At 55.9% G+C, this 26811-nt stretch overlaps 2 protein-coding genes and 1 long non-coding RNA gene across 16 annotated transcripts in view; 2 read left to right on the forward strand and 1 right to left on the reverse strand.

The window, feature by feature from the left end:
* The window catches only part of DNAJC5 (DnaJ heat shock protein family (Hsp40) member C5), a 222650-nt gene that overhangs the window by 152126 nt on the left and 43713 nt on the right, over window positions 1–26811 (forward strand). The gene's annotated exons all lie outside the window — the stretch shown is intronic.
* On the reverse strand, window positions 184–1510 carry LOC144332229 (uncharacterized). Its single transcript, XR_013400128.1, has 2 exons — window positions 1478–1510; window positions 184–848 (listed from the first exon to the last, which is right to left on the reverse strand). It is a non-coding gene; the product is annotated as an uncharacterized LOC144332229 (long non-coding RNA).
* On the forward strand, window positions 1707–24845 carry TPD52L2 (TPD52 like 2). 14 transcript variants are annotated; one of them, XM_015148555.3, is made up of 9 exons: window positions 1707–2309; window positions 4584–4729; window positions 7987–8135; window positions 10077–10136; window positions 16857–16958; window positions 20519–20545; window positions 21557–21598; window positions 22578–22626; window positions 23162–24845. In XM_015148555.3, the coding sequence occupies exons 1-9, from the start codon at window positions 1853–1855 to the stop codon at window positions 23255–23257; spliced, it is 1128 nt and encodes a 375-aa protein (XP_015004041.1). In that variant the 5' UTR covers window positions 1707–1852; the 3' UTR covers window positions 23258–24845. The 14 variants fall into 14 exon arrangements, with proteins under 14 accessions (XP_015004041.1, XP_015004048.1, XP_015004042.1 ...); XM_015148562.3 differs by having other exon boundaries at window positions 1707–1821; XM_015148556.3 differs by lacking the exon at window positions 20519–20545.

A 26811-nucleotide genomic window follows, 5' to 3' on the forward strand; every position in this document is an offset into this window, starting at 1 on the left:
CTCCAAACTCCTGGCTTCTACACCAGGGCATTCACAGACAGACTTCAGACTCACATGGTGGCATGTGAGGCTACGGATACACCTGCACGGGCCAGAGGACACTACTGGGTGTCCCCCAGAGCCAGGCCTGGGCTGGACTTTGTTCCTGGCTTAGGGATGCAACACAGAATGAGACCAGGCTTCTGCTCAACACAGTCTGTAATGTCACATCTCTGTGGTCTGCCCTGAACTGCCTGAAGCAGGTGTCTGTATACGTCCCTAGTCCCTGGGCTGGCCTGGTTGGGTTGAGCAAGGATCTCTGGAAAGAATGAAAGGCAGCAAATGGAGAAAACATTACTGAGAGCACCAGAGCAGGATAGGCAGTGGTGGTAAGGGACTCAGGCCTGTGCAAGAGTACCCGGAAGACACCTGTGGGAGGAGGTGGCCGGGTGAATGAAGGGGCAGTGGGAGGAGCTTCCATGCCTAGGGACCAGTACCACCCCAGGCTGGAAGCCCAGAGTGCAGTCCTAGGACATCTGATCCTAAAGGGCTTGAATACCATTTAAGGCTTTTCTTCCAGGAGCAAGTAGGAGTCAAAGAAAGGAAGTTGTGGGACTTGTTTCGTGGGGCCAGTTGCCTGGTGGTTACACGCCTCTCCTCTGAGGTCAGGCATCCTGTTCCAGAGTATCCTGGTAGCGCTTCAACTTGCGGAGTGACCTAGGGCAAGTGACTTTAACCTCAGCTTCCTCATCTGTGGAGTGGGGAGGGCGCAGTGCCGGCTTGGTCGACCTGAACAGGAAGTGAGACAACCTCGGGGTGCACGCGCTCAGGCCGCAGGGTCCACACCCGAGGCGAGGCGGCAGCGGCGCCTGCAGGGCGAGGGGACGAATCGCGGTCTTTTTCAGCGCAACCCGCATACAATAAAAAGTCCCCACCAAAAGGACAAACTAGCCAGGCGTGAGGGGTAGCTGTAATCCTAGCACTTTAGGAGGCCGAGGCGGGTGGATCACCTAAGGTCAGGAGTTCGAGACCAGCCTGGCCAACGTGGCAAAACCCCTGTCTCTACTAAAAATACGAAAACTAGCCGAACGTGTTGGCGCGCGCCTGTGATCCCAGCTACTCGGGAGGCTGAGGCAGGAGAATCGCTTGAACCCAGAGGGCAGAGGTTGGAGTGAGCCGATATCGCGCCACTGCACTCCAGCCTCGGCAACAAGAGGGAAACTCCGTCTCAAAAAAAAAAAAAAGACCAACTAAAAAAAATAATATAAATACAGGACTTACGAGGGGAGGCTGACCCCTAAAGTAAGGGGTCGGGCTGGAAAGGATCTCACGGGGTCAGAGTTTGAGCCGCCGAAGCGCGCGAGCCCCAGCACTCGGGGGCAGCTGCCTCCGACCCGGAAGATCCCCTGGGGCCCTGCGCTGGCTTTCCACAGCGCCATGTTGGACAGTCCGCCCACTTCCCACCTTCCTCGTCCTCCCGCGACTCCGACCGTTCTACCTGTGACTCTCGCTGGTGGAGCCAACCTGGAATGGATTCCCTTCGAACCACGCCTCCCTTTCCTGCTTCGCCCACAGTTTCGGCCTATCAGATTGAGTCGGATAAACCAGGACTGGCCAAACGACGTTCTCATTGGACATCACTGGTGGGGGCGGGACGAAGGCGGAGCATGTGCCCGGGCGGAAGTAGCCGTCGCGTCGCTGATTACGTAACGCCGCGGGGCCGAGGCAGTTCCGCTGGCTAGTGTGTACGCGGCCAGGTACTCCCGGCGCCGCCCGCTCGGCTCCCACAGCGTCCGCGACAGCGGCCAGGACGCCGTCTGAAGATGGACTCCGCCGGCCAAGGTACCTGCCGGGCCCGGCGCCTCCGCAGCAGATGGGCCCAGGCCGTCCGGTGTTCCCCGTCTCCCGGGGTCGTTTGCGACTCTCGGTCCTCTCAGTCTCTGCTCACCCACCCCGCGGCCCCTCTACAGCTCTCGGGCCACTGACCTCGAAGCTTGTGATGGTTGCGGTGTGTGTGTCTTTTGCCCGCGGCCCAGACCGCTTCCTGGGCTCTCTCCAGCCGCCCTCCCGGTCTCCCCTGGGACCGCTCCGAGTGTGGTTCCCTGGCGTCCGCCGTTGCTCCCGTAGTTGGGGTTCCCTCGCTCCAAGCAGCTCTCGTTTATGCCGCCCACCCCGCGCCCGGCTCTTGCTTGCTCTGCCACCCCCCGGTCCCTGCGCGGGGCCCTCGGGTTCACGCTCTGGCCCTGGACCCAGTCCGAGGTGTGGAGGGCGGCTCCCGAGCAGAGAAGGGATGGTGAAACAGTCTTCGCGTTCAGCAGAGCTCCCCTTGGGTAAGCAGCTCTGCTCGGAGCTCAGCCTACTTAGGGGTTGCCTCATGGAGAGGGGCGGAGTGAGTCAGGGGCACACCCAGCTTACCAGGCCTGTTTCCAGAACAGTCACCCCGGAGCAGTAGGAGATGGCCCCTGAGGGGCATGGAGCCAGCCCAGGAGATTAAAATCTTGAGAATATGATACAAGTTTGTCTTCCATTTTGGGGCTGAAGAGAGGGATGTTAAATTTCTTTCCCCCTCCCCCTCCCCTCCCCTCTCCCCCCGCCTTCCATCCCGTCCCCTTTCCCCTTTCCCCTTTCCCCTTTTTCCTTTCCTTTCCTACGGAGTCTTGTCCTGACGCCAGGCTGGAGTGCAGTGGCGCGATCTCAGCTCATTGCAACCTCCACCTCCCGGGTTCAAGCCATTCTTCTGCCTCAGCCTCATGAGTAGCTGGGACTACAGGCGCCCGCCACCACGCTCAGCTAATTTTTGCATTTTTACTAGAGACGAGGTTTCACCATGTTGCCCAGGGTGGTCTCGATATCTTGACCTTGCGATCCACCCGCCTCGGCGTCCCAAAGTGCTGCGATTACAGGTGTGAGCCATTGCGCCTGGCCACATCTTAAACTTTATAATTCCTGGGTGCTGCATTATTCTGGAGGGTGTTTTTTGTTTGTTTTTGTTTGTTTTTGTTTTTTTGAGTTGGAGTCTCGCACTGTTGCCCAGGCTGGAGTGCTGTGGCGCCATCGGGGCTCACTGCAAGCTCCGCCTCCCAGGTTGACGCCATTCTCCTGCCTCCGCCTCCTGAGTAGCTGGGACTACAGGCGCCTGCCACCACTCCGGGCTAATTTTTTGTATTTTTAGTAGAGACGGGGTTTCACCGTATTGCCCAGGCTGGTCTTGAATTCCTGACCTCAGGTGATCCGCCTGCCTCAGCCTCCCAAAGGCCTGGGATTACAGGCATGAACCACCACGCCCGGCCAGTTTTTCTTTTAGTTTTAAAAAAAAAAATTTTTTTGGCCGGGTATGGTGGCTCACGCCTGTAATCTCCTGGGTTCAAGTGATTCTCCTGCCTCAGCCTCCCAAGTAGCTGGGACTACAGGCGCGTGCCACCAGGCCAGCTAATTCTGTATTTTTAGTAGAGGCAGAGTTTCACCATGTTGGTCAAGCTGGTCTCGAACTCCTGACCTCAGGTGAGCCACCACGCCTGGCAGTAAGCCTGTTTCTTTTCAGAATGTTGTGTTCAGCAGGGAAAATGTTACAATAATCATGTGCTTGGATTTAGAGAGAATCAAAATAGACTATTTTTCCTTATGTGAAATCTTGTAGACTTTTAGTGCAGTCAGGAAGATGCGTTTGATGTGAAGAAAAAACAGTGGCTACAGGAATTTGAATGTGATCTGGGTGTAGTTGAGGTGTGTGGCGGCAGCACACCGCTCTGCAGCTCTCCGCCTGTGGTGGCTTCCTGACTGTGGGATGAGAAGCGGGAGGTAAGGAAAGGGAATTTTGTTTTGCCGACTCCCAGAAGGAGCTGAATGACCAGCGTGTGCTCCTAGTATGTAGTTTTAGCATGTGCCCTGTCAGATGTGTTGAGTGGAAAGTGATGCTTATTGTGTGTATTAACCATATTAAGTTCCTTTTTTTAAAAAAGTGGAATATGTGGCTGGGTGCGGTGGCTCACACCTGTAATCCCAGCACTTTGGGAGGCCAAAGCAGGTGGATCACCCAAGGTCGGGAGTTGGAGACCAGCCTGGCCAACATGGTGAAACCCCATCTCTACTGAAAATACAAAAATTAGCTGACGTGGTGACGTGCACCTGTGATCCCAGCTACTCAGAGGCTGAGGCAGGAGAATCACTTGAACCTGGGAGACGGAGGTTGCAGTGAGCTGAGATCAGACCATTGCACTCCAGCCTGGGCAACAGAGTGAGACTCCATCACACACACACAAAAAAAGTGAAAGCTCTGTTAGATTGATCTGCTTTCTTTGTAGCAAGGGTTTCCTGCCTCTGAAGATAGTATTCTCACTGGTTAGGGTCTGGCTGTCTTGGGCTGGCATTTCTCATGCCCTGAAGCAGCACAGGTGGCATTGGCTTTTCATCTCAGGCTGCCTGAGGTGTGGCCGCCCTTGTCTACTGCCCACGCTGTCCTCACAGACCTTTCAGAGAAGAGGCGTTCGTCTCCAGGGTCTCACCCACTCCCACCTTTGCTTTTGTCCTGCTAGAGACCTCTACCATATTTACTTGGAAGTAAATAACTTACTTGACGCTTTGTGGCCTCATTTTGTCTCTGGCAGATATCAACCTGAATTCTCCTAACAAAGGTCTGCTGTCTGACTCCATGACGGATGTCCCTGTCGACACAGGTGTGGCTGCCCGGACTCCTGCTATTGAGGGTCTGACAGAGGCTGAGGAGGAGGAGCTCAGGGCCGAGCTTACCAAGGTGCTGTGGCTTGGCTGTGTGTCCTGGGGTGAATTGGAGTTAAGACCCTCTTGGATTAGTGAGAGGCCAGGGTACTGGCCACGCTTGGGTGATCACCTACCCTGCTCTGTGTTCCTGCTGATAAAGGGGTTCTCTTTGTATGTGCCCAGCTCCGTGCACTGGACTCAGAGCCACCTGGCAGTGGAGATGGGCGTGACTTCCTTCCCACACCTCTGTGCCTGGCCCTTCCGAAGTACTCCATGAGTAGCGTTCATACACGAACCGCCTCTGAGTGGCCATCTACTGGGAGTGTCTCTGTTGGAATTAACACTTGAGAATCATTTTTAAAACCCCGTGAATCTCTCTGCCCTGGATCTTAAGTTTTCTTTTAAAAATATTTATTTTGACTGGATGCAGTGGCTCATGCCTGTAATTCCAGTGCTTTGGTAGGACAAGGTGGTAAAATGGGAAGATCGCTTGAGCCCAGGAGTTTGAGAGCAGCCTGGGCAACACAGTGAGACCTTGTCTCCACCCCCAAAAACTAGCCGGGTGTGGTGGCAGTTGCCTGTAGTCCCAGCTACTCAGGAGGCTGAGGCGGGAGGATGCTTGAGGCCAGGAGGTCAAGACTTCAGTGAGCTGTGATTGTGCCCTGCATTCCAGCCTGGCGACAGAGCAAGACCCTGTCTCAAAAACAAAACAGAAACTTCTTTTGTAAAAAGTATTTATGTGATATTCTTTAAGTGAGAGTCCCTTAAGAGTAATATAGGAATTAAGAACAAAAGCCTCAGCTGGATGCGGTGGCTCACGCCTGTAATCCCAGCACTTTGGGAGGCCGAGACGGGTGGATCACGAGGTCAGGAGATCGAGACCATCCTGGTTAACATGGTGAAACCCCGTCTCTACTGAAAAATACAAAAAACTAGCCGGGTGAGGTGGCGGGCGCCTGTAGTCCCAGCTACTTGGGAGGCTGAGGCAGGAGAATGGCGTAAACCCGGGAGGCAGAGCTTGCAGTGAGCCGAGATCGGGCCACCGCACTCCAGCCTGGGCGACAGAGCGAGACTCCGTCTCAAAAAAAAAAAAAAAAGAACAAAAGCCTCCAACCATAGTTTTTAGTCAAAGCAACTGCCAAGAGTTTTCTTTTCACCCTGTGAATCACCCTGTGAATCACCCTGTGATAAGGTTTAATTCCAGAATCTGGGTCCAGGCCTAGGTCTGAGTAAGGTTGGTTGTGCCGCTGGGCCTGAGGACCAGGTTTCAGATCCTGAGGACATCACACAGTTATTTCTAGCCTAGAAGATTAAAGGAGAGTAGCAGGAAGTCCAAGGAGACTTTGCTTTCCATTTTATTTCAGAGTATGCAACTTTAGAGACTAAACCCACAAGGTTTTTTTCAGAGTTGAATTACAAGATGAAGTTTTTTTTTTTTTTTTAAGTCGTTTTTTTGAGTCAAGAGTCTCTTCTTTGTCGCCCAGGCTGGAGTGCAGTGGCATGATCTCAGCTCACTGGAGCCTCTGCCTCCCTGGATCAAGTGCTTCGCATGCCTCAGCCTCCCATGTAGGTGGGATTACAGATGCCCACCACCATACCTGGCTAAGTTTTATATTTTTAGTAGAGACAAGTGTTTCACCATGTTGGCCAGGCTGGTCCTGAACTCCCAGCCTCAAGAGTTCTGCCTGGCTCAGCCTCCCAAAGTGCTAGGATTACAAGTGCGAGCCACTGTGCCCAGCCAAAGAAAGATTTTTTTTTTTTTTTTAAAGATGGAGGCTCACTCTGTCACCCAGGCTGGAGTGCAGTGGTGTGATCTCGGCTCCCTGTGGCCTCCACCTCCTGAGTTGAAGTGATTCTCTTGCCTCAACCTCCCGAGTAGCTGGGATTACAGGCGCACAGCACCACGGTTGGCTAATTTTTGTATTTGTAGTAGACAGAGTTTCACCATGTTGGCCAGCTTGGTCTTGAACTCCAGACCTCCGGTAATCCGCCTGCCTCAGCCTCCCATAGTGCTGGGATTACACGGAAGAAAGATTTTTTTTAGTCGTTTCGCTCTTGTTGCCCAGGTTGGAGTGGAATGGCACGATCTTGGCTCACTGCATCCTCCGCCTCCCAGGTTCAAGCGATTCTCCTGTCTCAGCCTCCCAAGTACCTGGGGTTATGGGCGCCCACCACCACGCCTGGCTAATTTTTGTATTTTTAGTAGAGACGGGGTTTCATCATGTGTTGGCCAGGCTGGTCTCAAACTCCTGACCTCAGGTGATCTGCCTGCCTTGGCCTCACAGTGCTAGGATTACAGGTGTGAGCCTCTGTACCCGGCCAGGGACTTCACCTTTTTTTTTTTTTTTTGGAGACCAAGTCTCGCTTTGTCGCCCAGGCTGGAGTGATGTTGTTCTATCTCGGCTCACTGCAAGCTCCGCCTCCCAGCTGCACGCCATTCTCCTGCCTCAGCCTCCCGAGTAGCTGGGACTACAGGTGCCTGCCACCACGCCCGGCTAGTTTTTTGTATTTTTTAGTAGAGATGGGGTTTCACTGTGTTAACCAGGATGGTCTTGATCTTCTGACCTCGTGATCCACCTGCCTTGGCCTCCCAGAGTGCTGGGATTACAGGCATGAGCCACCGTGCCCGGCCAGGGTCTTTACCTTTTTAATACCATGCCCAGTCCCAGGAAAGAGCCTGGCATGAAACAAGCCTGGCATGGTCATCCTGGGCCATTCCTCATGACCACAAATGGACATAGTGAGTGGTAGCTCTCCCAGAACCATTTAGCTCCGGCGCATGGGACGGTTCTCTGGAGTCAAGTTCCTAGTACCAGATAAAAACAGATGGCTGCTGACTGGGCGCGGTGGCTCACGCCTGTACTCCCAGCACTTTGGGAGGTCGAGGTGGGTGGATTGCCTGAGGTTGGGAGTTTGAGACCAGCCTGACCAACATGGAGAAACCTGTCTCTACTAAAAATACAAAATTAGCTGGGCGTGGTGGCGCACGCCTGTGATCCCAGCCACTGAGGAGGCTGAGGCAGGAGAATCGCTTGAACCTGGAAGGCAGAGGTTGCAGTGAGCTGAGATCGCGCCGTTGCACTCCAGCCTGGGCAACAAGAGTGAAATCCCGTCTCAAAAAAAAAACCAAAACCCAAAAATCAGATGTCTGCTGTAGACGCTATTATTCCTAGGACGAGTTAATGCTTCAGTAAGCGGAATGTTCTTGTGTAACTCATGGCACTGTGCATGAGGATGTTAGTCACTTCCTGCAGTAGTGATGGCTCATCATGTCGACTGCATGCTTTGCAGGTGGAAGAGGAAATTGTCACTCTGCGCCAGGTCCTGGCAGCCAAGGAGAGGCACTGCGGAGAGCTCAAGAGGAGGCTGGGCCTCTCCACCCTGGGGGGGCTGAAACAGAACCTGTCCAGGAGCTGGCACGATGTACAGGTCTCTAACGCGTAGGTACCTGCCCCAGGAGCACCCCCGGGGGCTGAAAAGAACGTGCACCACACACACCCCTGGCATGTGAGGGGCATCGTCATACCCAGGGACAAGTTGCAGCCATGGAGTTGAGTGGCCTGTTTGGAAGAAGCCAGTGAGAGGCTCTGAGCCCTAGGCCCAGGGACTGTGCCTTGTTTTTTCAAAGAGCTTGGTGTCTGCGTGTGTCTTATTTATTTTTAAATTTTTGTGTACTTCGTTTATTATTATTATTTTTGAGACAGAGTCTCACTCTGTCACCCAGGCTGGAGTGCACTGGCGCAATCTTGGCTCACTGCAACCTCTGCCTACCGGGTTCAAGTGATTCTCCTTCCTCAGCCTCCCAGGTAGCTGGGATTACAGGCGTCTGCCACCACACCCGGCTAAATTTTTATTTTATTTTTTGTATTTTTCGTAGAGATGGGGTTTCACCGTCTTGGCCAGGCTGGTCTTGGACTCCTGACCTTGTGATCCACCCACCTCGACCTCCCAAAGTGCTGGGATTACAGGCATGAGCCGCCGCACCGGCCTTTTTTTTTAAAATTCTTTTTTGAGATGTTCTTGCTCTGTCACCCAGGCTGGAGTGCAGCAGCACAGTCGTTCACTGCAACCTCGACCTCCTGGGTTCAAGCGATCCCCCAACTCAGCCCCCTCGTAGCTGGGACTACAGGCGTGCGCCACTGTGCCTGGCTAATTTTTTCACATTTTATAGAGACAGGATCTTGCTTTGTTGCCTAGGCTGGTCTCAAATTTCTGGGCTCAAGCAATCCTCTTGTTTTGACCTCCTAAAATGCTTGGGATTACTTGTGTGAGCCACCACACCCGGCTTCTATGTGTTTTAAAAAGGCAGACACACTGGCTAGTTGTCCGGGTAGAAATTGATAGGAAGACTTGTGTTTCAGTGTCCAGACTCAAGGGAGCACTCATCAGGACTTTAGCAAGAATGGTTTTTCTGTGGTCCTTATTGTGGTTGTGGCATGGTCACAGCCTCTGACCCAGACACGGCCACATGGGCCTGGCGCAGTAGCTCACGCCTGTAATCCCAGCACTTCGGAGGCTGAGGCGGGCGGATCACCTGAGGTTAGGAATTCAAGACCAACCTGGTCAACATGGAGAAACCCGTCTCTACTGAAAAATACAGAAGTTTAGCTGGGTGTGGTGGTGTGCACCTGTGATCCCAGCTACTGGGGAGGCTGAGGCAGGAGAATCTCTTGAACACAGGAGGCAGAGGTTGCGGTGAGCCAAAATTATGCCACCGCCCTCTAGCCTGGGCGACACAGCGAGACTCTGTCTCAAAAAAAACCCAAAAAAAAACCGTATATGACCATATGTTCCCACAACCCTAGGGCCTCTGACCCTCCATGACTGCATGGTCCTGTAACCCAGATGTCACTCAGCTCTCTGAATTTGGGGAATCTGCTTTCTCACTTGGCCCTGTCCACGTGGCTTCTCTGAAACATACCGTACAAGGAGGGGCGGGCGTGGAATGTTTCCCAGGAGCCACGTCCCTACAGAATGACAGATCAAGTCCCATTTCATAAATCTCACATACGAGAAACTCATTTTTTTATCCTAGGACATCGTAAGTTTTGAATCCCAGTGGTGTTTTGGAGCTGTGGGCTGTGCCCTTCCAGTCCCCCACAGCAGTGCTGTTCCCCAAGAATCTCCTAGTGAGAGACCAGGGGCTACTGCCGGGTGACGGAAAAGGGGACGATCAGTTCCGCCATGCCCACAGCTCGCCTGGCGGCGTGGAGCCTGCACAGGGCCTGGTTGAGGCAGTGGACCCTGTTTTTGGGCTGTCTGTAGAGTTGATGTTCCTGCCAGCTGGCCCTCCTCTGTCTTCCCTGGAACCTCACCTGCAGTTTGATGCCTGACTTAAAATTGTTCTTCTAAATAATTCACTGTAGACTTTCTGTTTTTAGCTATGTGAAAACTTCTGAGAAACTTGGAGAGTGGAATGAGAAAGTGACCCAGTCAGACCTGTGAGTGCCTGTGTCATCAGCACCTCCTCCTTCCTCCTCCTCTCCGCCTCCTGAGTGCCTGTACCATCAGCACCTCCTCCTTCCTCCTCCTCTCCGCCTCCTGAGTGCCTGTACCATCAGCACGTCCTCCTCCGTGCTCTCCGCCTCCTGAGTGCCTGTACCATCAGCACCTCCTCCTCCCTCCTCCTCTCCACCTCCTGAGTGCCGGTACCTTCCGCACCTCCTCCTCCCTCCTCCTCTCCACCTCCTGAGTGCCGGTACCTTCCGCACCTCCTCCTCCTTCCTCCTCTCCACCTCCTGAGTGCCTGTACCATCAGCACCTCCTCCTTCCTCCTCCTCTCCGCCTCCTGAGTGCCTGTACCATCCGCACCTCCTCCTTCCTCCTCCTCTCCACCTCCTGAGTGCCTGTACCATCCGCACCTCCTCCTTCCTCCTCCTCTCCACCTCCTGAGTGCCTGTACCATCCGCACCTCCTCCTTCCTCCTCCTCTCCACCTCCTGAGTGCCTGTACCATCCGCACCTCCTCCTTCCTCCTCCTCTCCGCCTCCTGAGTGCCTGTACCATCCGCACCTCCTCCTCCCTCCTCTCCGCCTCCTGAGTGCCTGTACCATCAGCACCTCCTCCTCCCTCCTCCTCTCCACCTCCTGAGTGCCTGTACCATCAGCACCTCCTCCTTCCTGCTCTCCGCCTCCTGAGTGCCTGTACCATCAGCACCTCCTCCTCCCTCCTCCTCTCCACCTCCTGAGTGCCTGTACCATCCGCACCTCCTCCTCCCTCCTCTCCGCCTCCTGAGTGCCTGTACCATCAGCACCTCCTCCTCCCTCCTCCTCTCCACCTCCTGAGTGCCTGTACCATCAGCACCTCCTCCTTCCTGCTCTCCGCCTCCTGAGTGCCTGTACCATCAGCACCTCCTCCTTCCTGCTCTCCGCCTCCTGAGTGCCGGTACCTTCCGCACCTCCTCCTTCCTGCTCTCCGCCTCCTGAGTGCCTGTACCATCAGCACCTCCTCCTCCCTCCTCCTCTCCGCCTCCTGAGTGCCGGTACCTTCCGCACCTCCTCCTCCTTCCTGCTCTCCGCCTCTTGAGTGCCTGTACCATCAGCACCTCCTCCTCCCTCCTCTCCGCCTCCTGAGTGCCTGTACCATCAGCACCTCCTCCTTCCTGCTCTCCGCCTCCTGAGTGCCTGTACCATCAGCACCACCTCCTCCCTCCTCTCCGCCTCCTGAGTGCCTGTACCATCAGCACCTCCTCCTTCCTCCTCCTCTCCGCCTCCTGAGTGCCTGTACCATCAGCACCTCCTGCTCCCTCCTCTCCGCCTCCTGAGTGCCTGTACCATCCGCACCTCCTCCTCCCTCCTCTCCGCCTCCTGAGTGCCTGTACCATCCGCACCTCCTCCTCCCTCCTCTCCGCCTCCTGAGTGCCTGTACCATCAGCACCTCCTCCTTCCTCCTCTCTGCCTCCTGACACTCGGTCAGGGAATTGGGCTGTGCACACTTGGCACAAAGCTTCTTTTGGTATTTGCTGGCTATTTTTTCTTAATATAACTTTTCTTCTCTCAGGTAAACTATCCTTTAGACTATTGTGGAACGGAATAGTAGCTGAAAGAAACTCACTCAGCCACCTGGCCACACTTAAAACTCCCCTCTGCCTGATATATGCATCCCTTATATAAGAGGCCTGTGCTGGTCCTGGCTGCATTTCTGACTAATAGAGCTCCTTGGCTTCCAGCAGTGCACAAGCTGGACGACACCACTTGGCCTGATTCTGTTGGTGGCGAATTTTTGTGTGTTCCAACCCTAACCCTTTTCCCTGCTTGGCTCCAGCTGTTGGATTCTCAGAATTCCTTTCCTCCTTTGGAGTAGTTCTTTGGGGGAGGGCGTGGTAGAGGACGTGCGGGTGGAAATGTGAAGTCCTCGTGGTCTGGGAGGCACCACATTGTCAGAGCGTTGGCCAGTGTGGATTCACTGTGGGTAGTTTGATATGTGTGTGTCAGCGGCATGGTTCAGAGTAACTCCTAATATTTGGAGATCCTTCAGCTGGATAATAGCACTTCATTTACTTGTGTTCTGATCTGAGTATAATGTCTTTAAGCTGAGAAGGGGAATATTCTAAAATAGTCTCTGTGGGATTTTTCCGTCTGTTATTTAGAAGGTAGCGCTGTAATGGTTGCCGCAGAACATGGGCAGAACGTCCTCCCGTGTTGGGCTGGAAGGAAGTGGTTGCTGCCGAGCTTGTCTTGAAGGTCCTGGGGGACCAGGCCGGCACTCTGCACGTGGGCCTTTGCGTCTGGTGTCACAGTGGGAAGCTGGTGTCAGAAACTCAGGCGGTTCATGGCACATTGACCTGGGTGTTCTAGGGACCCTGGTGGGCTGTGTCTTTCGGGCTGCGTTGAACAGTGATCTTGCTGGGCAGCGGGTGTTCCCTAGGTTGGGACAGTGACGGTCAGTGATGGACAGTGATGGACAGTAACTTTGCTGGGCAGCGGGTGTTCCCTAGGTTGGGACAGTGACGGACAGTGACCTTGCTGGGTAGTGGGTGTTCCCTAGGTTGGGTCAGTGACGGTCAGTGACGGTTATCTGGTCATCTGGTCATCCTTGCAGTTTGGGCATCAGGCAGACGCACGGTGCAGACTCAATCTGAAAATAGTCTCAGGAGACTTCAGTGCTGTTTTGTAAAACCAACTGACATAAAGCTGCCGGGATCCTATTTCAAATAAATAGTGTTTCAGAGAGCTTAGTGCAACACTTAGCATCCTGACCCCTCTGGGGAAGCATGTGGCTCAGCATGGAAGCATACGGCCAGTGCGTCACCTGGCAGAGGCCATTCCCCTGAGTTCTGTGGGGAGAGCTGTCAGACGGACGGTTCCAGAGTAGAAGGTAGTTCTGCCCAGACGGCCCAGGCCGAGGGTGGTGGTTTCTGCCCGGACCGCCCAGGCGGAAGGGATATGGCTCAGGAGGTGGGGCCTGAGGATGTGGCCACTGCGCGTGCTCCTCCTGGCTGGTGCCCCTCCTAGTCAGCTTCAGGAGGTGGGCCGTGGGTGTGCCTCCACTGCCCAGAGCTCTTGCAGAGGAAGGCAGTAAGAGCTTCCTGCTTCCTGACCCACATGTCTGTAGATCCTTTCAGCCAGTGGTGCCCGGAGGAGGGACGGGAAGAATGTGGCCGGCGGGTGGAGGATAGCGCTGATGCTTGGCCGCATGAGGCTGCGATGTGGCCACATTCTCCTCAGTGGGTTGTGTCTGAAGGCAAGAGCAGCTGTGTTCTGTGAGTGGTAAAATGATTGCCTGTTGCATTCTATTTATAGGCAGAGCTAACTAAAAACCTCAGTGCTGAGAGGGGCATTGTATCGATCCTGCAGTTACAAGCTGGTTCACTTGGAGTTGTTTTGGTTGCAGGTGACAGAAAGCACGACTCAAGGTAGCATCAATCAAACAGGGAGGTGGGAGCACTCACCTGGCAGAGAAGTCCCTGCCCCCACTGCTGCGGCCCAACAGTGTGGTCCCGTATGGGTCTCCCTGGACTAATGGCTGTGGCCGGGGAGGTGGTGTGCTCTGGCCAGGCCTGGATCACTTGTCCACCCTGAGTGGGAGGGGGGGTAGCCCCCAGAGGAAGACTCAGGAGAGGGGGAGTGCAAGGATATCCACCAGATGCCCCGTGCTGCCCAGGGGGCAGCTCCTGGCATGGGACAAAACTGCTATCTGTCCAGGGCTCTCTTCCTGGAAGGTCTTAGGAACTCCCAAATGGGTGCTGGCTGCGGTTGCCCGGCCTGGTGCCCTCAAGTAGAGCTGAAACTAGTTACTGGGTGCAGATGCTGGCTCTGACCCCTGCCCCTTCCTCCTGGCTTAGCTTCCCCAGCCTTCTCGTCCTCTGAGGAATGTGTGTGCCTGCGTGTTTGAGGCTCTCAGAACAGGCCTGCAGCGCTGTGAGCCTTGGAAGGGGACCTCGCAGCTGCTGCTGCTACCTCGGAGGCCCAGGATGGGACTGAGAAGGGGAAGGGAGAGGTCAGAGCCACAGCTGTTGGGCAGGGACCTGCTGTAGGAAGAGAAGGCGGGAGAGGAGCTGGTGGTGGCCTCTGGTGGTGGCCTCAGGCGGTGCAGGTGATGCCCATTGTTTCCAGGGCCATCCCAGTTTGGAGGTTCCCGTTTCCAGAGGAGGTTCCCTTGTGACCCCTCGTTTCCACACCCAAGCAATGCTGAGGGCTGAGGGACCCCCAGGGGCTTGAGTGTGGTTTATGGCACGGCAGGGACTGACCACAGTGGCACATCGTGTCAGTGTTCAGTGGACCCTCCTTCTCGTGTGGGTGGTACTTACCCACCCACAGGTCACACTCAAGACCCACATCTCATTCCAAAGGCTGGGCACAGGCGGCGGTTTTCTCTCCAACTTCGGTTTCACCATCCCCACTCTTTAGGCACAAATGCAGGTGCTGTGAGGACTTTAGAATCCTCTGCTGCAGGTGACTTTGCTTCAGCGAACCATAGAACGTTCACATGGTTTTATGCATTTGTTATTTCAGGGAAAATCAAAGTTAAAGATGTCTTCAGAATTTGCATTTTGGGGCCAGGCATGGTGGCTCACGCCTGTAATCCCAACACTTTGGGAGGCCGAGGTGGGCTGATCACGAGGTCAGGAGATGGAGACCATCCTGGCTAACATGGTGAAACTCCGTCTCTACTAAATATACAAAACAATTAGCCAGGCGTGGTGACGGGCGCCTGTAGTCCCAGCTACTCAGGAGGCTGAGGCAGGAGAATGGTGTGAACCCGGGAGGCGGAGCTTGCAGTGAGCCAAGATGGCGCCGCTGCACTCCAGCCTGGGCTACAGAGCAAGACTCCGTCTCAACAAAAAAGAATTTGTATTTTTGAAACTAAATGTAGCAGGTCATTGGTTACTTATACCTGATGTTTTATTAATAAAAAAAGAAAAAAGATAAAAACAGCCGTGGTTCCAGCTGCATGGAGTCTGGATGGGAAGTGTATCCTCTGGGCTGGGTGCGGTGGCTCACACCTGTACTCTGTCATCCAGTGCTTTGGATGACATCCGAGGCGGGCGGATCACCTGAGGTCAGGAGACCAGCCTCAACATGGTGAAACCTTGTCTCTAAAATAAAATAAAATAATAGGCCGGGCGCGGTGGCTCGCACCTGTAATCCCAGCACTTTCGGAGGCCGAGGCGGGTGGATCACCTGAGATCAGGAGATCAAGACCAGCCTGGCCAACATGGTGAAACCCTATCTGTACTAAAAACAAAATTAGCAGGGCGTGGTGGTGGGTGCCTGTAATCCCAACTACTTGGGATGCTGAGGCAAAAGAATCTCTTGAACCTGGAGGCGAAGATTGTAGTGAGTTGAGATTGCACCACTGCACTCCAGCCTGGGCGACAGCAAGACTTTGTCTCAAAAAATAAAAAGAAAAGAAAGTGCGTCCTCTGGGCCTTGGCTGGGGGTGGGCACGAGAGAGCTGTGCTGGGATGTGCTGCCGGGGCACACTTGGTGGGTCACACACACTTGTCAACTAGGGGCTGGAGTGGTGGCGCTCAGCTCACACGGGCCTCCTGCAGGGGGTGGCGTGGAGGGCCTGTGAGTAAGTGCTCTGGAAGGCCCATCATTGGGACCTGGTGTCGCCAGTGGGAGCGGGCAGAGCCTGCACCTTCTCTGGCGCCAGTCATCCCAGATGCCACTCAGTCAGGGCTTGGCTGGGTTTGCCAACTCTCCAGGTTGGCACTGGTAATGCCAAGATGGCCCTGGGAGCCTGTCTCCATTCAGCCTTGAGTTCCTGGCTTCGCTGAGGGAGGAGCTGTGGGGAAGGTGGTCGTGGGTTCGCATTTTGGACTTGGTTATGTCGGAGGCTGCCGTGTTTTGTGTTTACAGTGGCAGCTGGATGAGGGCCTGCGACTTTAGGTGTTGGCTGTCATGGTGGGCCCAACAGTATCCCTGCAGCCACAGCATCCTGCCTGCTGCCCTTTGCCCGTCCTGCGGACGCCGAGGCCCCAGAGCTTTGCTTTGGTGGGATGTACCCATGTGGGTGGACACTGGAGGGAGCTGGAGAGGATAGAAGCGGGGCCTTCACTAGGGGCCGGGGCAGACCCTTGCACTGTGAAAAGAGGCCTGGGAATGGAACTGTCCGATGCTCTGAAGGCACACGGGCCCCGCTCTCTGGAGCAGGGGCACCTTGCGGGCTGCATGGCCACTCTGAAGCTCGTTCCCACAGCCGTGGTTGAGCATTTTCTCCCCTCAGCACAGTCTCATTGGGAAGAGGAAAGGGAACCTTGCACGCATGGGCCGGTCAGGGCACCGAGAGGCCTTTCTGCTCTGGCATTGCCTGCCAGGCGTGCACCTCAGGGGGCCTGTCCGCTCTCTAGCAGGCAAATGGGGCATCTTCTCTGTAGTCAGAGGGGCTGTGAGAAGACAGGAAAGTGGGCTTAGGAGGTGTCAGGTGAGGGGGTGGAGTTGGATTGTGAGATGAGAAAGCAGCATCATCGCGGGGCTGGGGGGCACTGAGAGCTCAGTGAGCAACACACAGGCTGCTCCTCGCTGCAGGGGCCTCTGGGGGCCGAGGGGCTCTGCGCCTGCACCCGCTCCGTACACACCTGGCAAGTGTCCACCCCTTGCCCCGGCTCCTTTCCTCAGTTTTCCTCGGGCGTGCTCCCAGTGCTTTGTTTGCTTGGCTGAGGGTGGTGACCCGTCCATGCTGTCTGGTTGATTTAACTGGTATGTCTTCTTCCAGCTACAAGAAGACTCAGGAAACTCTCTCACAGGCCGGACAGAAGACCTCCGCTGCCCTGTCCACAGTGGGCTCTGCCATCAGCAGGAAGCTTGGAGACATGAGGTGAGACCCAGCCCTGACCCTGCTGCCCTGAGACCTGGCCAGGAGTGAGGTGAGGTGTTGGAGGCACTACAGGAAGCCTGCCTGGAGATCAGGTCTCATACAGTGGCTCGGGGATGTGGCCATCATGGCCCTGACCGGTCTGTGTGGGACCCTTGCCTGGGAGGTTCGTCCATCCCTGTCAGCTGCTTTTCTGTCATTTCTGTGTTCTTCAAGGAGGGTTGGCCGCCAGTGCTTTGGGTAACTTGTGGTGCTCAGGGTTGGTGAGGGACGAGTGTGCACCTCGAAGCTTCACTGAGAGGCAGCGACTGCAGCCTGGGGGTCAGAGTCAGGTCAGGGCGGGACGGCAGTCCTCCTCCTCCACCTCCAGGACAGGTCAGGGCGGGACGGCAGTCCTCCTCCTCCACCTCCAGGACAGGTCAGGGCGGGACGGCAGTCCTCCTCCTCCATCTCCAGGACAGGTCAGGGCGGGACGGCAGTCCTCCTCCTCCACCTCCAGGACAGGTCAGGGCGGGACGGCAGTCCTCCTCCTCCATCTCCAGGACAGGTCAGGGCGGGACGGCAGTCCTCCTCCTCCACCTCCAGGACAGGTCAGGGCGGGACGGCAGTCCTCCTCCTCCACCTCCAGGACAGGTCAGGGCGGGACGGCAGTCCTCCTCCTCCATCTCCAGGACAGGTCAGGGCGGGACGGCAGTCCTCCTCCTCCATCTCCAGGACAGGTCAGGGCGGGACGGCAGTCCTCCTCCTCCATCTCCAGGACAGGTCAGGGCGGGACGGCAGTCCACCATCTCCAGGACAGGTGCTCGGCATGGTACTTCTGAGGGCGTTTCCCAGGTCTCAGAGAGTGCGGTCACACTCAGGAGGTTCTGAATGAGCCTTCTCTCCCAGAGGCTGGTGAAAGCCTCCTGGCCATCAGCGTTCCCTAGCAAGCAGGGCCAAGGAGTGAGCAGGGCCGGCGCTTTGTGGCTGGCACGTTTCCTCTCCCTTCCCTGCTCTAGGCTCCCTGACCACAGCATGGTGATGAGGGGATTGAGCCTTGAGCCAGAAGCCTGGATATGATGCTTGGCCGGACTACCTCCTGGCTGGGCACCCCGGCTGGGCCTCGGGTGGGCCTCTTTCACACGGGTTGTAGGAGCGGATGATGTAGGTTGTCACCATCACCAGCATCCTGGCCCCAACTTCTGGATGCTGCTGCCCACCCTGCCCTGACTCCTTTCCCATTCTCAGAACTGGTCTTCTGGCTTTGGGATCTCAGGGAGTGCCTCCCTGCAGTTCTGACCCAATTCTGGCAAAGATGGGTGCAGGGTTCCTAGAGGACCGGTGAGTGGGGCACCGTGCTGACCCCACCCAGCGCTCCCCTCTTCCCCTCTCATGGCCCCTGCAGGATTCAGAGATACGTACATCTCCTGCTGGGCCGGCTCCCTGCCTGCCTGCCTGCCTGCCTGCCTGCCTGCCTGCCTGCCTTAGGTTAGGTATGTCCTGCCTCCCAGCCTGTGGTTGCCAGCACTCTCCCCTGACCACTGAGCCACAGGCCAGGACACAGACGGCCACACACCCAGAGACCCACCCTGCCAAGCAGAGGGGATGGCCACTGCCCAGGAGCTGTGCCCACTTGTATTTTTGTTTGTTTGAGGTAATCTACTCTCCCATCGCAGCGACTTCTATTTCGAGAGTTTTAAACCTCTGGAGAAGCTGCAGTCATCAGTACGCGACGTGTGTGTTTCCTCTGAGCACCCTCGCACGCCCAGGGCTCCACACTCCCCAGCAGCTGGGACTTGGGGGGTCCTTGTGGGGCACCCTCCAAATGCAGGTCTTCCCCACTGCTGCTGCGCTTTGGACCCAGGAGGGACACCCTGAGCTCCAGCCGCACTCAGCCTTGCAGGGCTGTTTTCTTCCCGAAAATGCCGGTCTCACCACAGAGCATCTTCAGGAAGCAACGGGTGCCTGTTGTGCCTAAATTATGCCAGCCATCGGGGGCGTTTGCCCACTCATAGTGTCCACACTCCCTTTTGAGTTTGTTCAGAGCATTGTGGTGGAAATCCAAGGGTCAGGCGGAGCCCTCAGCACTGATTGACATAGCCGTGCACAGGCCAGTCCTGGGGTTTTGATCTGGGCGTTTTTTTGTGTGGCCTGTTTTTCTCTGGAAGCACAGGGACACGGTCCCAGTTCTCTGTCTGCTGCTCCTCTGATGGGGAGGAGGGCTCTCGCGCTTTGCTCAGTCCTGGGGTTGGCAGCTGACCCCTGTGCCGTGTAGCCTCAGGGCATGGCTGGCAGTGAGCAGAGTTCCTGTTGCAGTGACTCTGGCACAGCTGTCAGTGTGCCTGGCCACACTGTGCCACGTGTTTGCACGTGTGCCCTGGTACGTGGGGCCAGCTGGGTGAGCGGGGCCTCAGGCTGACCTGGGACGAGCCAGCTCGCTCCAGTTGGCCGGCCGTGTTCACAGTGCCCGTGGAGAGGTCCTGTTTGCTGGTGTGTCTTGCCCTGCTTGCTCCTCCATTTATGTTTGTAGTGGTGGTGTGACCTCTGACGTCTGGAGCCCCTGGTGTATCCCCATCATCTCCCCGGGCAGTCACAGGTGGTTTCTGAGGTCTGGGCCCATCTACCTCTTGACCTAGAGACTGAGGTTGGGAGCTCACTGCTTCCTGAAAGTGAAAATTGGGTTCCAGGAGGTTTATATCGAGTTTAGGGCCGATGAACCCCACGGACCCAGCTTACTCTTGCGTGGAAGCCCCTCGGGACAGCTGCCCAACACCCACGTCTGATGGGCCCGTCTCAGGGCAGCCCCGGACTGTGAGGCCTTTGGTGTGCCCTGGGGCATAGGTGATGGGGATGGGGGAAAGGGAACTGGATTTAGGTCAGAGGGGGGCGTTTACGCCAGGGTCAGGTCACCATCCGACTCCGTGGTCTCAGGACCGCGGGCGAGCTGAGCGTTTATCAGTTCTTCAGTGGCTGCCTCCGTGTCGGAGTGGGCCTGGCTGCAGTGAGTGGCGGCAGCTGCCCTTGGACACACAGGTTTCCAGGTTGGTGTCTGCGTGCATGGACAGAGCTCAGAGCAGAAGTGCTCGGCGCCAAGGGTGTCCCACATGCTCCCACAGTGTGTGTGCCTCCTCAGCTGACGCGCTTTGGGGAACAGGGGCCGCTCTCGTTCTGTGGAGCCGGCCAAACCCAGCTGTCACGCTGTGGCACGTTTCATACCTTTGTGCTACTGGATGGGGCCAGTTGCGCTCCAGGTGCTGTGGCTTCTTCAAATAGGTGTGCCTTGGGGCATAAGGCGTGGACAGGGCTTGGACCCAGGGGCCTCCTGTGCACAGCCGTGAGCCTAAGCAGTTGCTAGTCGTGAGCTTGCGAGAGCCTCCTGTTGAGTCAGGACTTGAGGAGACTGGAGACAGGGCTGCTCTCGCCGGTGGTATGCGGATGGAGGAGCCGTCCTGGAGCGTCTTCCCCTGCTGGGCCTGGCTGAGCATGAGCAGGGGGCCTGGGGCTCCCTGAGGAGGGCACTGAGTGGGTGCTGGCCTGCCTTGCTTACACTTCGTTTCCTCTTCTCTCCTGCTGCCACCTTCCAGGGCTCATCCATTTTCACACTCCTTTAGGTAAGGCTGAGCTTGGACACACCTGTGGAAGACTGTTCTCTGGATTGGGGCGGGGGGGGCTCTGGCAGGGCCCGTGGGCAGCTATGCTGGTAGAGGGCTGGTGAAAGGGGGATCACCCCTTCCAGGACAGCAGTCCCAGCCAGGCAGTTGCTGCCTCTTGGGGAACAAAGCAGCAGCGTGGGATCGACGCAGAGGCCCCCCCGGAACCCCCCGGCCCTTCTGTGTCCCTCCTTGTGCTTCCCATTCCCACCCAGGCTCACGGGCTGCCTGCTCCCGGGTCAGTGAATAACTGGCCTGGCGTCCACGCCTGAGTTTACTTCTGAGAAGGAGCCTTTTCATGGGGGAGGGCTGTGCCGACTCTCACCACCTTCCTGTTCGACATCGGTCCTGTTTCCTTGTTTTCCTTCAGATGGAGTTTTGTCTTACTACCTGTGCCTCCCACAGGGCCCTCGTGTGGGCCAGAGCGGGCTCCTCTAGGCCAGCCTGGGGCGCCGCCCGCACCTGCACTTCTGGCTGGAACCGGGAGGTCTAGAGCCAGGCCCAGAGTAACCTGTGATTTCATGTGTTTTTACCTGACCTGGTTGTTTCTCTTTTGCCAAAAGGTCCTTAAACTTGCCGAAGTCAAGTAAGGACATCTGAAGGCTGCTGGTCCCAAATACTTTTCAAAAGCCCAGGCCTGGTCTCCTCACACTTCCTATGGCAGTGCCCTCCTCCCCCAGTGCTATGTGCTGGGCAACTTGGGGTGCCCCCCGTGAGGCCGAGGGCGGACCCTGGGGTTGAGTTTCCTTCAGGGGCGTGGTGTGGAGGGGCAGACTTGGGGTGCCCCCCGTGAGGCCGAGGGCGGACCCTGGGTTGAGTTTCCTTCGGGGCGTGGTGTGGAGGCAGCAGCTTGATCCGACTGCCAGGAGTGGGGCAATCCCAGCTCTGCCCATCCCCGCCCAGTTGGGGTTGTGTGTGGATCTCGGTGTTAACTCTTGCTTCCTTCTCTGCTTCTGCCATGCTTCCAAGCAGCAGCTACTCCATCCGCCACTCAATAAGTATGCCGGCCATGAGGTAACGTATGCTCGCTGCAGCTCCAGAGCCGGGTGTCTCTGGTGGGGGTTGGGGCGGCTCCCGCCGGTCACACCTTGCCCTTCCCATATCCCTGGATTAATTAAGGACGCCATTCCCTTGGCAATCTCCTGATGGCTAAGGGCTGGTAAAGACCCCCTCTAGGCTGACGAGGAAGCTGGTAGGGGTTAGGCTCTCGACCTGCAGCCTCCAGAGGAGATCCTTGTGTCAAACTCGGCCGTGTCCTTTCCAAGTTGTCCCTGGCTGCCTGCAGCGTCAAGCTGGGGTCGGGTTGGAGAGGCTGGCACACAGATCCTGGCACTTGCCCTGGTGGGCTGTCAGTCAGGACACTTTATGGGTCTCAGCCTTCGTGGAAACACCCAGAGCTATGGTCCCTATTTCGTGCCTGTGCCTTCAGGCACTGCCCTGATTCTCAGGAGAGTCCTGTTCTCCTTGTGGGGACTCCGGCTGGGTGTCACAGACGTGCTGGTCTCTAGAGGCCCCGGGCCTGGGAGGGGTATCTGGTTCTGTGGGAGGGACTGAGTGGGATGGAGCTGGCCTGCTTTCTCCTCCTCTGTCTCCTTATCACTCTGCTGTCCCAGAAGTGTCCTTGGTCTTCCCTTCGCTTCTCTGAGAGATGTGCGTGAACTCCAGACTTTTCATAACCTCAGTACAGGAGCCCAGGGTGTCCCCGTAGGGTACAGCAGAGGGGGGCCGACATCCCCCCAGCTGCACAGTCAGGTGGTTTCCAGTTGCCTTGTGTGATGTCTGGACCTGTCCCTGTGACTGTTGGGCATGACCGACCTCACTTCTGACCTGGGGGGTCTCTGGAATGACCTGGCTGTCTCACATTTTTGCCATGAGATCTTGGGATTTTGTTAGGGTCCTTTGGAGGCTGGCCCTCGCCCTGAGGCCCTTCTGAGTTAGAGGACAGCACAACCCTTTTCTCTTGACACCAACACTCTTCCCTCTCTCTTGAAAGGAACTCTGCAACCTTCAAGTCATTTGAGGACCGAGTTGGGACCATAAAGGTAATTGTACCTGGACTGTTACTAGTCATCGTAGACTCACATGCCGTTGTAGGAAGTAATGCAGAGAGGCTCCTTGTGCCTTTTACACAGTTCTCTCCCGTGACAACATCTCGGAAAATCCTGTAGTGCAGCCTCCCCACCAGGACGTTGGCACTGACTCAGGACACAGAACGTCTCCACACTGCCCTTCCCGGTCCCCACTGCCCTTCCTGGTACCTTCTTGGCCGCGCCAACCTTCCTCCCGCCCTACCCCCGGCAACCCCTAGTCCACTCGCCCTTTGTATCGTTGTGTCATTTCAAGAATGTCACGTAAATGGAACGATACAGTGTGCAGCTGTTTGGCATTCACCGTCTTCATTTGGCATCGTCCTCTGGAGGCCTGTTCAGCTGGTGCCCGTCTGCGATCTGCTCCCTGTTGCTGCTGAGCAGGGTTCATGTCACATAAGCTTTTGTAGAGCACTGAGCATGGGCCTGGGGTCTGCCTTGTGCTGTGTGCTCTGTCTCAGGTTTTTCTGTCATCTTTTCTCTCCCGTAGTCTAAGGTTGTGGGTGATCGAGAGAACGGCAGTGACAGCCTCCCTTCCTCAGCGGGGAGTGGTGACAAGCCCCTGTCGGATCCCGCACCTTTCTAAGCCTGTGGTCGCTTCGCCCGCTGCAGAGCACACGCAGCACGCCCTCAGCATCCCGCCGCAGCTCTGTTCAGCGGAGCAGCCAACCAGGCGGATGAGCAGAGCCGGCTTTGAGGACAGTCCTGCCCATCCACGTGGAGATGTGGCTGCCGCGTTCGCATGAATTTAGAGAACACAGTCTTGTACACAGATGTTTTACACTCAAGTTTGTAGATGAAACAGATCACTGTGCTGTCCTTCCCAGGGGTGCAGGAAGTGGACAGGGTGGAGGATTTGAAAGAATATTGAGCCAAAGCCCAGGCTCCCTTTGGGAATCATGTTAGCCCATCGGAATGTTGAAGGATTGAAGAGTTCTAAGCATCAAATAAATGGCATTTTCTGACTTCCTCCTCCCCTTCCCTGACTCACAGAAGGAACACAGTCACCCAGCAAGTCCTGCCTGTTACACAATCTTTTATCTCAGAATGCCCAACAAGAAAACTGTCAGTTTTCTGAGACCCCCAGAAAGGAAACCGATCATCAGCAGCTGCCTAATTGTCACGCTAATCTAGCTTTAACGGAAGCAAATTCATTCTTTTTTAAATGCAGTGGACTTTTCAAAAAGTTTAAATTAGGCAAAGCAGCTTTAGCCTCATAGAGAATAGTATGTCTTTGGACTCAAGCTGAAATACAAGCCTTACATTGCCTTATGCTTTATTTCTTTATAATTTTTATGTATATATAGATGAGAGTTCCTTAATGGTTGTGAGCACTGTGTGGAATTTTACACCTGGTCTGCGTGGCAGCCTGTTCCAGTTGGGGTGTTTGATTTCATGCACACTCCATCCCAGTGTACAAAACCTGCTTCTCTTCTCAACCGTGGCAGCTCCCACTGGCTCCCCTGCTCTGCCCCAAAGGGCTCTTGAGCCTCTGGGAATGGGGGGGCCAAGAGAAGGAAAAGCCTGTCTTTAGCACCCTTTAAAAGAGCTGTGCCCCCGTTCTCAGTGCTGCCTTTGCATGGGCCTGGCCCGGCTGGCACTCGTCAGTGACTCCAACCCACCTGCTTGCTGCATTTGGGATGAAACGACCCCACAGGTCAGGTGAAGGGTGGGGCATGGGCATCGGCCAGGATTGCTGTTGCCTTTTTCTCAGGAGCTACAAAGATCTCTTCCTGTTACTAAGTGATCACACCCCAGCAGCCTCTCGCTCACACCAGGGCCCTGCATGTCAGATGGCCTGGTCTGCAGGGGTAGCTCTGTGCCTTAGTGGCTCTTGGCAGGACACTGAGGGCCTGCCTGTGGTGTGCCTGGCTCTGCCACTCCCAGGAGGGGAAGGGCTGCTCAGCTCAAAGTGTCCTGTTCGGTAGAGCAAGTGTCCTCTGACAACTCTGTCCCCAGACAGTTCAGACACCCCTGGGGATGGCACTCCACACACGACAAAGATGCAGGGGCCAGGGAACCCCAGTGCTTGGTGCCCTTTGTCCAGGGTTAAAATTGGCCTGTGGGGTGTGGTGTGAAGGCAGGTTGCGCGGGTGTCAACTGATGTATCTTTTCCTTAAGGTTATTATAATAATGGGTAATTTGTCAATAAAGCATTCCTTTGGGGGAAAGTCTCCCGTGGCTTGTGTGATGTGTCGTTCAGGACAGGACCGTGATGAGTGGTAAATGAACCGACACGCAGCACCTGCCCTAATGAGTCCGCAGTTTTGGGATAGGCAGGCAGGGGACAGTTCCAAAGACGACGGGCAGGTCCTCAATGCTGGGACGACAAGCGGAGCCAGCTGTGAGGGGAGAATGGTGTCTGGCCACCCTGTGAAGTCAGACCCAGAGTCTTGGGAAGAGGAATTGAAACAGCCCTGGGAGGGCGAGGAGGAGCTCACCAGGCTCCAGGTTGGGCCAGGAGCTCCAGAGGCTTCGCCAGCTGCCCCTGCAAGCACTGAGCTGCTGCTGGGCACACCTGTAGTCCCAGTCATTCTGGAGGGTGAGGCAGATCACCTGAGCCCAGGAGTTCAAGACCAGCCTGGGCAACATATTGGGATTCCAGCTCAACTAAGTAGGCCGGATGTGGTGGCTCATGTCTATAAGCTCAGGACTTTGGGAGGCCAAGATGGGAGGATCATTTGAGCCTAGGAGTTTGATACCAGCTTGAGCAACGTAGCCAGGCCCTGACTCTACAAAAAAGTGAAATAATTAGTCCCAGCTACTCAGGAAGCTGACCCTTGAGTCCAGAAGGTTGAGATTGCAGTGAGCCATGATCATGCCACTACACTCCAGTCTGGGCAAGAGATTGAGACCCTGTCTCAAAAAAATAGTAATAGTTGTAGGCCACGTGCCGTGGCTCACGCCTGTAATCCCAGCACTTTGAGAGACTGAGGTGGATGGATCACAAGATCAGGAATTTGAGACCAGCTTGGCCAAGATGGTGAAACCCTGTCTCTACTAAAAATACAAAAATTAGCCAACGGTGGTGGGCGCCTGTAATCCCAGCTACTTGGGAGGCTGAGGCAGGAGAAGCGCTTGAACCCGGGAGGCAGAGGTTGCAGCAAGCCGAGATCGAGCCATTGCACTCCAGCCTGGGTGACGAGAGTGAGACTCCGTCTCAAAAAAAAAAAAGATGTAGTATAGAGTGCTGTGCATTTGAAAAGCCACGTGCTGGCCATCTTGCCTCTGGTGAAGAGCTAGACTGCATCAGACACAAGTGCCAGGAGCCCGCTGGGCGGAGGTGGGTGGAAGTGGGGAGGGCCCCACTACCTGGGCGAGCACGTGATGGCTGTCGGGTTCGTGTTACTCCATGCTCAACGGCCTTCAAAGGCTTGACCTCGTTCTGGGGATGAGGGACCACTTGGAATAATAGTACCTGAAGCCTCTCACGTGCTGAATGAACAGGGCAAGTTTGGACTCTGGCTCAGGTCAGAAGACAGCCAAGACGGCACCGATGAAATGAAGCAGGGTCCTCCCTCGGGGCGGGCTCCCACAGCAGCTGCTGTGGGAAGGATCCACCTGCCGCTGCGCAGAACGTTTGCTTCTGCGGGTTAGACGAGTGCACCTGTGGCTCCGGGATGTCCCATGGTGGTGCAAGGGCTGCTTTGTTGTTAGGGTTTATTTTATTTTATTTTATTTTATTTTATTTATTTTTTTTTTTTGAGACGGAGTCTCGCTCTGTCGCCGGGGCTGGAGCGCAGTGGCCGGATCTCAGCTCACTGCAAGCTCCGCCTCCCGGGTTTACGCCATTCTCCTGCCTCAGCCTCCTGTGTAGCTGGGACTACAGGCGCCCGCCACCTCGCCCGGCTAGTTTTTTGTATTTTTTTAGTAGAGACGGGGTTTCACCGTGTTCGCCAGGATGGTCTCGATCTCCTGACCTCGTGATCCGCCCGTCTCGGCCTCCCAAAGTGCTGGGATTACAGGCTTGAGCCACCGCACCCGGCCTATTTTATTTTTTTTATACGGAGTCTCGCTCTGTCACCCAGGCTGGAGTGCAGTGACCGATCTCAGCTCACTGCAAGCTCCGCCTCCCGGGTCCACACCATTCTCCTGCCTCAGCCTCCCGAGTAGCTGAGACTACAGGTGCCCACCACTACA

This window comes from Macaca mulatta, chromosome 10, assembly GCF_049350105.2.
Source record: "Macaca mulatta isolate MMU2019108-1 chromosome 10, T2T-MMU8v2.0, whole genome shotgun sequence".
In the NCBI taxonomy this organism is placed as follows: Eukaryota; Metazoa; Chordata; class Mammalia; order Primates; family Cercopithecidae; genus Macaca; species Macaca mulatta.

Bases quoted from the DNA above. Each gene is read 5' to 3' on its own strand.
- TPD52L2 (XM_015148555.3), top strand. From the start codon at position 1,853: ATGGGCCCAGGCCGTCCGGTGTTCCCCGTCTCCCGGGGTCGTTTGCGA. The intron at 8,136-10,076 runs GTAGGTACCTGC...TTCTGTTTTTAG, and splicing joins GATGTACAGGTCTCTAACGC to CTATGTGAAAACTTCTGAGA. The intron at 16,959-20,518 runs GTGAGACCCAGC...GCCACCTTCCAG, and splicing joins AGGAAGCTTGGAGACATGAG to GGCTCATCCATTTTCACACT.